Raw genomic sequence first — 12,653 nt, 5'->3', positions numbered from 1 at the left:
GAGCCCTGGCTGGGTTAGGTCACTGCAGTGTCAAGCATTGGCAATATCATCATCACACTTCACACAGAATTACGGCGTACGAATGCCTAGGTCTTAGTCTCACATACAAGACAATACATGCCACAGAAGTTTTCGTTGTCTGTTCTGGAATTCGCACTCACTTTTAAACTAGTGGTACTGTTTAAACATCTGTTTAAAGTGACTTTTGCTGCCACTTTTAAGCCTTTTTGTTTCCTTTTTATTTCACTGTAATAGAAAACCACGTCAACACCATGGGTTAAAGGTGCTGACATTGTTAATGTCATTGAAGTTCCATGATGTGAACAGAGAAACTAAACTACGGTAAAACATTTTTGGTGCTATGTATAAAATCTGTGCTACTACTTATTGCATTTTTCATTCATTTTAATATTATTTAAATCATTCACTGCCTTTATTGTATTTAATCCACATTCAAATTACATGCAAAATACTGAATTCAGCATCATACACTGACAATTCTTATCCTGCACTATTTTGAAAAGTTCATTCAGTGAAATATTTAGTTGGTCTTTAATCTTTATCTGATGCAAATTAAGAAACAGCATGGCAAAGCAAAATCCAAATTTTAATACTTATTGCTAATATTTATTATCAAATAGATGATTCAAAAAGAATTTTCAAATAATCAAACTAGAATAAAAGTTACTTATAAAGAACATATTTGAGGTAATTCAAACCTCTCGATTACTGTGTCCATCAACATTGTGAGAGCATTGAGCTTCATTTTAATGTAATTAGGGAAGCCTAATCTTCATCAGACCATCAAGGACATTTCAGGACCATGCCAAGAACATACTGTACAAAAATGCAGCTCTGCAAAGTCATAATGGGTTCAGATTTTTCAGTGCCGGCTGGAGACACTTGGAGGCTCCAGGCATCTTCGGTTTCTCTAAACATGAGCCCAACAAAATTATCAGCAAGTAAAAGTACAAAACACAAAGCTGGTCTGGAATGAGTTTGTTGAGCTCACCCACCCTTTTTTTTTTTTTTAAATATTCAGTAATAAACAACAAAAAGCATGTAAACAAGCAGTGTTAAGATAATTTAGTAAGTTCATCAGTCATTAACAGGATCCTGGGGAAAAGGCAAGAAGATCTCAGGGCTGACTCCACAGGGCAGCCTTCATGAAGCCAATTGTACTCCGACACAACACACACGTTACTCCAGCTCCCAGGCAGCCTTCTCAGGAAAACAATCAGAGGACTGAGAAAGCCACAGGGGCAGCAAGAACGACAGGAAGAGCTACGTCACCTACTATAGCACTTTCAAATGCCAGATGTTCCCAGCTGCAGCACCAGGCAATCCCCACCACCACACCATGCAGGTGAGTCAGCGGCGGCTGCTCAGTCCTGCGTGCTGGCTTCTAACAAGACAGGAGCTGCATGACCACGGCTGAAGCTAGCTGAGCCTTTCCGCTACCTCAGATCAACCATCTCACCTAAGACCATAATCTTTTAATGACTGGTTGGCTATTAAGGCTCTTGCCTTCGTATTTCAAGTGGACTTAGCTTGCTGGGATACTTCTCATCGACACAAAACACTATGCTAATTACTCCTTTCTTGGGATTCCTGATTAACATTTCTCTCTGTTACAAGACTGAACGGCTTTGCCATCTGTGGAGCAATGAGTATGTTTTAGCACCTCAGTACAAGAAAAAAGTGACACTTCTCCACATCATCATGCTATCAACGTCTTGTCTCGTTTCTAAAAAGAGCACAAGAAGATCACCCAAACGCACATAATTCGGGTAGGTCACTGCCATCTTGATGAAAAAGTGTGAGAATACTCCATCCAAACAATCTCAAGAGAAATTTAATCTCCGTATGAGATGAATCAGTATTTAAGCTGCATTATTCAGTAGAAATACCGACCTCAGACATTCAGGCGTGCTCTGATGATAGCCACCACACCACAACGTTCGGTATCGATGACTTTCAACGTGCACACATCTGACCAAAGTCATCAGCTAGTCACTAAATAACTGTTTGAGGGGACTTTTATGACAGGCAGAAATGTGCTAGCCACACAGATGCCCATCTCAATGACAGAGCTCTCCAGGCTGCCTTTCGATGGTAAACTGAAAAGAGAAACTACTATTGTGCCTGCGCACGCTGCAATGTGACTCTTGGCTTTTACTGCTATTAATCCAAAATGATTCTAGATTGAGAATCCCAAATTCTCAACTCCTCAGTAAAGTGTCAAGGCTTGCAAAGTCCCATTTTCAGCTACACAATCGCTGTGCCTACACATAACCACAAAATTAGACAATCACAGTCAGAAGGGCAAGTAACAAATAGAGCAAGACAAATTATTAGTTTATAAAAAATTCCTTTAGGGAAATATTACCATATATTTTTTGAACTACTACTTTTAATTGCAGTTTTATTCCTGTTGAGGAGTCTAGCCAGCCAGCTCCCACACAGTGACGCGTGGGAGGTCTGCAGTTAACACTCTGCAGAGGGAAAGGTGCCGAGAGATTAGACTTGATAAACCACTGATTATCTCAGCATTCTAAGATCACTTTTATCACTCAAAGACTGATTTCAAATCAAAACCAAATGCAAACCACAGCACTTTCCAGTCAGGTTGATGACACATTTCCAGTGCTACCTCCTCTGGACTGGCACAGTGAAGTGACACGAGCCCCCTCACGCAAGCATGGGCACAGATGGGAAGCTGGGTGACAAGTGCAGCAGCACCGACAGGCTTTTAGTGGTATTGCTTATGTCAGTTCAGCAAATCCAAATAAAGTGTGAAGTGACTTATTTTGTGGTACGACATTCTATTCCATAGCTTCTGATATTTGGACTTTCCTAATAACAAAAATATCATCATTTGCACTAATATACGACATACAACATGAGCAGCATAATTCGTGGTTCTATCATAATTTTGAGGTTTGAATTCCCAGTGCGTGGGATGAATTTTGTATCTAAATGCACCTTAAATACATATTACAGATTAATACCAAATCCTGCACAAAATAATTACAGTTGGACTCCATGATCTTAAAGGTCTCTTCCAACCAGATGAGTTTTTGATAAATCTACGATAAATTTCTTTAGGAAGGATGAGGACATGCATGGTTCTTGCTTGCCTTCAGCTAAGTGCCCCAAGAATCAGCAGGGAAGTTTGGGGCAGCGATTAAACCAGCAGACATTCAAATCCAGGAGAAAACCTGACTGTCCACAGCTGTTTGGAGTAAAACAGCTCCAGAGTAACAAGAGCTTGTTAGTCCAGACACCTCTTAAAAGCAGGGTTACCAGTAACACTGGCAAGAGTTTATTAAAAGGCAACTCGTCTCACTTCCTGAAAATTTTGTACATCAGCTGCTCCTTGTTCCTGCTGCAGTAAACAGTTATCAATAAAATTATGTAAAAGTATGGAATGTTTTTCCTTTTAGCACTAGAGCAAACTTCTCCCAGAGTGAACTTAACGTTACCCTACTAGCAAAGTCATCCAGACTGAGCTAAAACTTGAAATAACAGCTAATGATAATATTGTTATATCGCTATTATAAATATATTCATACTGGTATATTAGTAAATGTAACAATAATTTCCTTTTACTTAATTTCAGCAAGCAATCTGGGTTTAAATTTGTTTGATCAATACGTAACAGTTAAACTAACACACATGGTGGAGAGTTATAGAAACCAAGAAAAATGATCACAAATTTAAAGAAATTGTACTACAGAAAGATCTGAACTTCATGTAGTCAGAGCTGGAAAACCACAGTAACGCACATGCAGAGTGACTGAATTTAAAGTCTATGAAAGGCTCAGTCACAAAAAGGCTGTTTTAAGCAGTCTGACAAATGAAAGCATTCATAATTTCTGAAACTATCTAGTTATATGCTTCACTGATGACGAAGACAGTAGGTCCTACTTCAGCACACTTAGCAAACTCCATAGTGCTGTCAAAATCTAGAACACCAGATCTGTCCAAACCATGACAGTAAGATCTGAACAGCAGAAATATCATAAAAGGACAGAGACCTTAAAATAGTTCTTTCAGATTAAGGAAAGCAGATAATTACAGAATAGCCTGGACTTCACACCAGAGTTCTCAAAGTGTGATTTATGGAGTCTAGTGCATACCTTAAACGATACAATATATTAAATTACACTTAGGCAGACAGATGCTCCTGCATAATGCAAATTAACTTGTCTCAATAATTCCAAGCATCGACAGGCATGAGAAAGGAAAGCTCTGGGCACCTCTCCTTTATAATACGAGCTTGCTATTGTTTAAACAGGTTCATTAGAAAAAGAAAAGTAGCGATAAATACAGTGGGTTCTATTCATTCCCCTAAAGCGTGCAAGAATTTGGTATAATCGTGTGTGCTTAAGTAACACGACTTGAGAACCTGTGCTACCTCAAAAGTAAAGAGAAGCCTTCTAAAGCAGAAACACTCCTGAGCTATTCAACCCTGTGGAATAACTCCAGAGGTTCCAAACCTGAACGGAAAAGCTACTTTTTTCTTTTTTCTTCGAAGAGGACCATGAGAAGGATAGGAGACAAACACGTTCACCAGAGCTGGAAGTCCGAGATGAACCCAAAAGACAGATGAACTTCAGTTACCATGTCCAGAGATAATGCTGATGGAGCAGATAGCTCCAGTACTTCCTATGAAATCTCTAAACTAAAGATATCAAACTGCTTAGATTAGTCTTTCAGCCCACAAATCTTACACTGCTCGAGCGGATGCTGAGCTCCATACTTCTAAACTCTAACGCTGGGACAAAAATCAGCGTGAAAGCTCAAGACAGTTCTACTGCATGGAGGAAAACCATAATACATTAAATTTGGAAGAAAACACAGGTCTGTCCAGAAGGCAAAACTCCAGAATACAAGAAGGTACCTAGCAAATCAGTTCCTTAAGAGCTTTTAACTTTTGTGTAAGTCCAAAAAAGCTCTATCAAGCCTTAAATATGTTATAAACTGTATCCTCCAACATAGGTTGCAAGTGCTTCCATCTCCCCATTCTAGACTCAAGTAGTAATACCAGTTAACTCTGTCAGGGAATGGTTTCCCCTAACACAAAGTGAGTGGACACGTCTAATATTTTGGAGACATAAATACAAGGCGGCTATAAATGGAACATATCTCCTTAATTAGACTCAGCCATAGCGAAAACCAAGAGCCGGCTCAACAAATGAACAGGTCCAAGTGTACTCACAGATGCTGGGCTTAGAACCAGCTCACTCAGACTCCAAGCAAGTCCCTTGACGGAAGCAGGCAACAAAATTAATACCTGTCATCGTTACCGACTACACATTAAATGATCCAGCAAATGTATCAGAAAAGCCAGAAATTAACTTGTTAGTCACTGAAACGAGTTCTAATAAACAAGAAACAGATGGTAGTTGGAAGCTGTTAGGTTTTCTTGGGGGGTGGTTTTTTTTTTTTTTTGTTTTGTTTTTTTTACAATCTTGTTCTACGAGTGGGCAAATAGGCAACTCTCAAAAGCACTTCTGAGTGGCAGAAGACATGAGATAAACGGATTTTTACAGAAATTATTTTCCCCGGAATCTGTGATTTTACTGCTGTACAACATATCAAAGGCAAATGAAGACTGTCACATGGTTTCACTTGAGAAACTGAAGAATATTTTTAAAAGCCTAAATGGCAGCTCATTAGACATTCCTGTAGCCTTTAATTTGACAAATTAGTTTAAAAGATTAATAGATTTGGGGCTTTTTAGAGAAAGTATAATTACAACAATCTATTTTAATCTACGCAATACCGATCCAAAAATCCTCCCCAGCTTTTGCTACATCAGGTTAAGTAACTATGCTACAACTTGTTGAGGCCACCGCCTTACGCTTTCAGTGGCAGCGTGTGTGGGCAGACGCCCTACAAGAGGCTGCACATACTAAACAAAATGCTTCACTGACCTGTCAAGCACAGTTATACAATCACCTTAATGCAAAGTTGGAGGTTCTCCCCCGTTTCCCTTAAACAAGACTATGTCACAGCTGGAGCCACGTAATTATATATTCTAAGGTCACCTTGTCCTCCTTTAATATCAATCATATTACGAAAACTTCCCCAGCAGAGTACAATTGGTTTGTTTCCTCCTTCTACTTTATTGAACAATTTCCTTATTTAACAAACAAACAAAAAAAAAGCTTGAGAGATAATTCCTTCTTGGAAGCCAATTAAAAATGGTGTGATACTCACCCACAAAAAGACTTATTAATGAAAAAAGTGTATGTACACCTAAAACACTGGATGAAAACAACCTGCTTCTTGGGTCTGCAAATCACTACATAACCCTTTCCTCCAGTCTCTTAATTGCTTCTACCCAAGCGGTTCACTCAAACCACAGCAGTCAGTGAACTGTTACGAAGTGAGAGGCTGCGCAGAGTTCCAGTACTGGGCTCTACGCTAACTCTGAACAGCATCTATGGAAGTTTTAGAGGATTTTTCAGAAATATTTTCATCGTTTTGTAGCAAGCAAATTACAATTTCCACTGCAAACAGAAGCAAAGGTAGAGAAATGCTGACTGCCTCGCAAAATGCTACTGAGTTTCAAAGCTGAAGCCACAAAAATCCTAGATTTAGTACATTAGTATGTTAGTAAACAACTTCATAAATTGTTTTACAAGTTTGAACAATATAAAATATTTTTAAAGAAATACTGCTTTTTCTATTCCATGCTTTTAGATCCTCCTTAAAGTGTGTTAGAAAAAGTGTTAATGCAGCTCAAAGCCAGTGCAAGACAAAGAATATGCAGATGGATGAGCCCCAGAAAGAGTGGCAGGGTTGAGAGTGTGCAGAAAGGGGGGGGGGTTGGGGAGCGATCCCCTCTTTCTGTGTGACTGAATTAAACACATATTTTAACCCTACAACTATAAACCTAACTGGTTGCATACTGAGTCTCTTTACCTGCCGCTGTTGTAGCTACTCTTCCATCAGTTACTGCTTTGGAAGAAAGATATGTAATCATCTGAATATCTTCCTTGTCTTTACTGGGATATTCATTACGGAAAGCGGATTCTGTGGATAATGGTGCTGTAACTTCCGAACTACGGCTTAAATCAAGAGGGAGACACGGTCCACGCTTCTCAAGTGACATATGAGCAACATCGGGTACTACATAAAAGAAAAAATGTAATATTAAAAAAGAGACGTAGGTCCAACAAACAGTTTGGATTGCAGAGTACATAACACAGGAACAGCATACAGCTTTAGCTACAGCAAGTCACACACCCCGTTAGGTGACAACCGTGACACCTCTAACTGTTTATGATTCAATTTCTGTTGGGCAGTTCTTTATTAGATTGAGATACATTACCCTCCAATTTTGATGACTGTTGGTTTTGACCACTGATGGAGAACACTTTTCCATCAGTAACTGAAGAGGGAGAAGAAATTTTTTCTACAGAATCATCAGGCAAGGAGCAAGTGGCTAAACGTTGTGATCTTCTTCTCCGTTGACTATGTTTGTAGGATCTAGGGGAATTCACTGGCTGTGATGGACCTAAAAAGAGATCTTTCAATGTTCATGAAGCAGAGAGATAGACCGTAATCTTACCGCAGTAATTGAGATCTAAAGATGGGGAGTGCTTTAAATAGCTCTTCTTTGCAGAGCTGGTAATCACAGCAGAACTGCTGAAAGTCATTAAAAACCGTGACTACCAGCAGCAAAAAGAAGAGTTATGCTCAAGATACGATTCTGCTTTTTGCTTATTATACGTTCTTAGGGTCTCTACTTCCCCACTGACAAAGGCTGCTGCTTTAGGCAAACACTGGACTTACAATAAGCAACTCCCCACATACCCCATGAGAGTAGGCTACTTACAATGGAAGGGAACAATAGGATTTCACAGCAAACAGAACAAACGATCACAGTTAAAGGTCTAAGGCATGGATAGTGGTAACATACAACTTAAAAAAATATAATCGAAAGCAGTGGTTAATTTCAGATCCCACCTCCTGTCTTCTGCTAACCTGATATCAATACTCCCAGCTAGGTTTCAAACGCACGCCGCCAATGCACGGCACAGTAAGAATGCTCCAGAACATTATACTTCAAAAAACAAACCAAAAAAAGGGGCGGGGGGAGGACTGATATAGGTTAATATAGGCCTGATTCATTAAAAGCAAAAAACCCACACTCCCCTACACCTCTCCAATTTCACCCAGTTTCACAAACTTTTTGCCTTAGAAAAACATTTACATCGTTATGCTGTAAATCACTGTTCTCTCCTTTTCTTAAGCAGTTTTTAGAGTGAAAGATGTACAGATTTAAAAAAGACAGGGCAAAATTACATTTCTATTAGAGGTGGTAAAGACTCAGAAGCCAAAGAGTAAAAGACAGCACTAACAAGATCTAAGCTATTAACTAACAGATTTTTAAATTAGCTTATTTTTATAATATTGCTACAGAGAAGTCTAACTTAACCCGAAATACAAACATGCTCAAGGAAAACTACTTACCATTGCATTAGGGGTGGGGAGGGAAGGCATAGTACAGGACAGGTGACAGCTAATACTTTGTGAAGACAAAACACAACTTATACCAATGTGTCCTGAATAAATACAGGCGGGTGACTCTGCACCCCTCCCACTCCCATTCATTTGACATGAGAGAAGATTAAAAGAAACTTATCTCCTAAGGGAAAATGTCAAATTGCGGTCAAGGGGAACACACATTGCAGGCGTAGTCTTCACTCCTCAACCACTATTCTAAAAGCGAACCCAAAGATGTAACTTTTTGAGTTACTGGAACTCACTATTTTTTTTTATTTTAACTCTTGGGCTCATCATTTTAACATTCTTCAAGCAAAGAACCTGACCCTAAGCCACAGTGAAAACTTAATGTAATCTCAAAAGAAATTATACAGGTATTTCACTATCCACCAAAGATAGCATATCCAAGGATGCAGCACAAACCTTTCCCTGTTCTTCTGATAACCAAATCGGTTACACATGTGAAGCAGCTGAACACCTAGAGCATTTTTCTGAGACAAAGAAACCTGATTTTTTTCTATTTCCCCACCCCAGATCTTGAACCCATCTTCTCTCTCACATCACACGTGAGGGAAATATCACACAAGGAGAAGAGTGCCACAGCCAGCAGGTACAGCACGTCAGTCTGCTGAAGGTGGAATTTCTCCGAGAAGGAAAGGTCCACAACCAAGGTGTACGTCTTTTCTTTTTAATGAATCAGGCCCCTTTCAGAAGAGAGGTTTGATTTTCCGTGTATCAGTGGCAATACTAATGTGGAGATTTAAGCTGGAGGGAAAGCCAACCATTAAAAGCCATGACTCTATAAATATAAATGTATTATTTAAATGTATTTTTTCTGATAGAGTAATTCATATGCCTTATTATAGAACTTGACTTTTAAAATACTGAGCTACCCCTAATTCTCCCGCTTGGACCTTTTATTTAAAGCAGATTAAATTTTAAAAGCAATTGCCATTTACAACCAGAAAAAAATGTCTGTATATCTCTTATAATTACAGTATTTTTTTTAAAATGTCTGTGCTCACTAGTTTTATTTATCACAGAAGAAGGAAGCTGAGAGACCAGCGTCAAATCCTCGACTTGTATTAATTCTGGGGAAAGTGGTGATTTAGGGGGCTTTATACACCCAGAAGAATCTCCAGATTCTTGTTTGCATTTCTTGCTGCGAGCCTTTCCTGAAGACAAAGTTGAGGATAACAGTGCAGGTTTCTGAATGTTGGCAGAACTGCTAATATCAGCTTCATTTTTTTTCTGACTTTGTGGTTTAGGTGAAATCTCCTGAATAAATAATAAAAAATTGATACTTTTATTTCAGTTTCTTCACTGTAGTTCTTGTATTCTATTTTGATCTTTTTAAAAGCAACTTTAGTATTTAAAACATATTTTAAAGCAATGTTATTTTCAGTACAAATGAAAACTATTTAAAATGCATCACATTAAACTTTTTTTAAAGGAGCACTATCAATTATTTTCAGTATTCAGAACAGCGTTGTTTCTCACTATTTGAAATACCTGTAAAAAGCCTGGAAACAAACCATTTTCCCTTTATTCCCATTTCAAAAATGCACCAGAGTGTTTTTAGTTTGTGTCTCTTCCATATTCAGTAGTCCAGGAGCTGTCTCGGAGAAGACCTTGGAGAACACTGGTCACAAGCCAGAATCCACACAAGCTATGTACAATCACAGAACGTCTCAAGTTGGAAGGGACCCATAAGGACCATCGAGTCCAACTCCCCGCTCCTCGCAGGAATCAGACAACGAAGAGCATCGCCTAGACGCTCCTTGCGCTGAAAGGCAATCCCTGTTCAAAGGGCTGCATTTCCCAAGAGATGTGCCAAGATTTTCCCATTGCGTTCATTTCCCTGACCACCGCAAAAAAAATTTAAAAGTTCTTCAGGAAAACTTTTACACGACTTTGATGTTTAGAGAAGAACCTGAAAAAGTTGATAATGCTCCTTTAAGGAATGCCTGAAAACAATAAAACATTTCCAAATACTGAACACACTCTCACACAACCCCTTTCAGTGCTGGGAGTCTGGATTTCACCACGTTATATGTTTGTGCAAACACATGAAGAAATCACAACTTCTAGCACCACAGGGTTAAATAGATTGCTAACTGCTGGGGAAAAACGAGCAGATAGAGTTAAAAAGAGTTTTTGAAGAAAAAAAGAAAAAAATCAACATCTAATGCAGCTTTCCAATGTCATCAATTTTCATCCTTCTTAACACAGATAGTGAAGTATTCTTTTCAACAACCAGCATGCATTGACAGACATTAGCATTGAAGATTTTTAACTGGAAGGAAGTTCTTCCTACTCTACCAAATAAACTGTGCATGTGTTACAACCTGCTCAATAGTGGCAAACTACAACATCGGAACGTACTGTCTTAACCCTGTCCCCCTTCTTGTCCCGGTTACATCACACAGCACAGCAGCATCTAACAGAACCACCACTGACAAAGGAACGTATTTCTAGAATGTGTGCACCGCTTTATCCAAATACAAAGGTCACATCTGATGACTTGAGGGTATTGGCTTTTGTTATAAACAACAATTTCATTTTCCACAGGAACTTTCCATGTTCCGATGGAGAAAAAGAAAAAAAGGCAAAATAAAAAACCCCACAAGTGCACATTTTCTGTTTGTAACAGGGCACCCCTGAACGCTACATGAACAGCTTACTGGAATGCTCTTGTAAAGCCCTGGTGCAAAACACCCCATTCAGTAGACATCAGTTCTGCCTTGAATGACTCAGTTACACGTGTACTAAGTGCACTTTATTCAGTTAAATAAAATATGCCATGAACTGTGGAGTATACCTATGCTGGTTATGAAAGGCATTGCCAGAAATTAATTAGAGTCGTAACTTGTAAATAAACAATTTTATTGTTCATCTTCACAGATGTGAAAGACATTACTACAGCATCCATTACTTTCAAATTACAAAGTTATTTAAACAAGGTTAAAAAAATTAAATTAATATTTTGATAAGGTGCTTAACCTCTTAACAGGACAAATTAACATAAAAACCTCAATGAATTAATGCTCTTCATCTAATCAGGTCTTGGTCAAAAGGAAATATAACATGACATACCCTAATACAGTTAAATTAACTACTGTTTCTGCAACTAATCCTCTGAGGTTTTGGGTTTAAGATAACTGCAAACTAAAAATATATAAATATAAATAAAATAAGCTTCCATCAACAAAGTCAGTTTTCGGCTATTGGCCTGAATACTTCTACCATGTTCTCCATTACATTATTAAAAAACTACAAGATATTTCACTCATTCAATTTTATAGCAGTAGCAGACAAACCCTCTACGGGATGTCAGCTTTGCTATTGGGAAACTCTTTGGGGAGGTTTATAACTTGGCCATGTAAATCTGAATTTGGGCAGGAACTTAGTGGAAAAAAAAGCTTTAAGCTCAAAAATTCTCCTCCCCACAGTTAATCATTTAAATGTTTGTGAGGTTTCTGGTTTTAGTTACAGCAAAGGAACAGGACAATTTGGGATTTTAGATGCCTCTTGAAAGGAACTTCTCTAGTATTTCCAAAACTGAGGTTTTTCAGACCATTAGCATGTAAACAATGACAGAGACATCTTTGTTATATCTAATCAATAAAACAGAAACAGCCGAGTTACTGAGCCTAAGAAGTAACAAAAAGGTTGTAGTACTTATGCACTGTAGTTTATACTGTTGCATACACAGTCTATGGACACCACAAATTCCCATTCACCGCAGTGGGGTTCTGCACGGTGAGATTCACATCGCAAGGAGTCTCCCCCAAACCACATGCTCTAAGCCATTTCACAGTTTTTTGCACATTGAAAATATCACAGACAGTAGCAATCAAATCATAGCATCTTTAATATGCAAAAATTTGAGAAATGGAATGTCAGGTCAATCCATTGTAAACCTTGATGCAAAATATCGGTCAATGCATTGACACCGTGGTGGGCTCAGAGAGCTGTGACAGGGACAGCATTGGAAACCGAAAACCATGTTCCATTGACGAGACTCGCATCCATCGCAGCGTCAATGGAAAACACACAGCAATGCGATTATATATCAGCTCTAAAGAACCAGTACAACCAAAACGTCAAAGAAAGTTTGGGGGGGGGGG

The 12,653-nt window shown here is 38.7% G+C and overlaps 1 protein-coding gene across 1 annotated transcript in view; it reads right to left on the bottom strand.

The window, feature by feature from the left end:
* The window catches only part of PHF20L1 (PHD finger protein 20-like 1), a 51,593-nt gene that overhangs the window by 16,929 nt on the left and 22,011 nt on the right, over nucleotides 1-12,653 (bottom strand). The window contains exons 8-10 of the mRNA XM_010142226.1: nucleotides 9,549-9,801; nucleotides 7,346-7,531; nucleotides 6,937-7,143 (exon numbers count right to left, since the gene is read on the bottom strand). Of these exons, the coding sequence (XP_010140528.1) occupies nucleotides 6,937-7,143; nucleotides 7,346-7,531; nucleotides 9,549-9,801 (646 nt within the window). The remainder of the gene's footprint in view (nucleotides 1-6,936; nucleotides 7,144-7,345; nucleotides 7,532-9,548; nucleotides 9,802-12,653) is intronic.

Source organism: Buceros rhinoceros, unplaced genomic scaffold (genome assembly GCF_000710305.1).
Source record: "Buceros rhinoceros silvestris isolate BGI_N320 unplaced genomic scaffold, ASM71030v1 scaffold16380, whole genome shotgun sequence".
Taxonomy (NCBI): Eukaryota; Metazoa; Chordata; class Aves; order Bucerotiformes; family Bucerotidae; genus Buceros; species Buceros rhinoceros.
The sequence above is the reverse complement of the archived record's forward strand: the minus strand, read 5'-3'. Positions and strand labels throughout refer to the sequence as shown.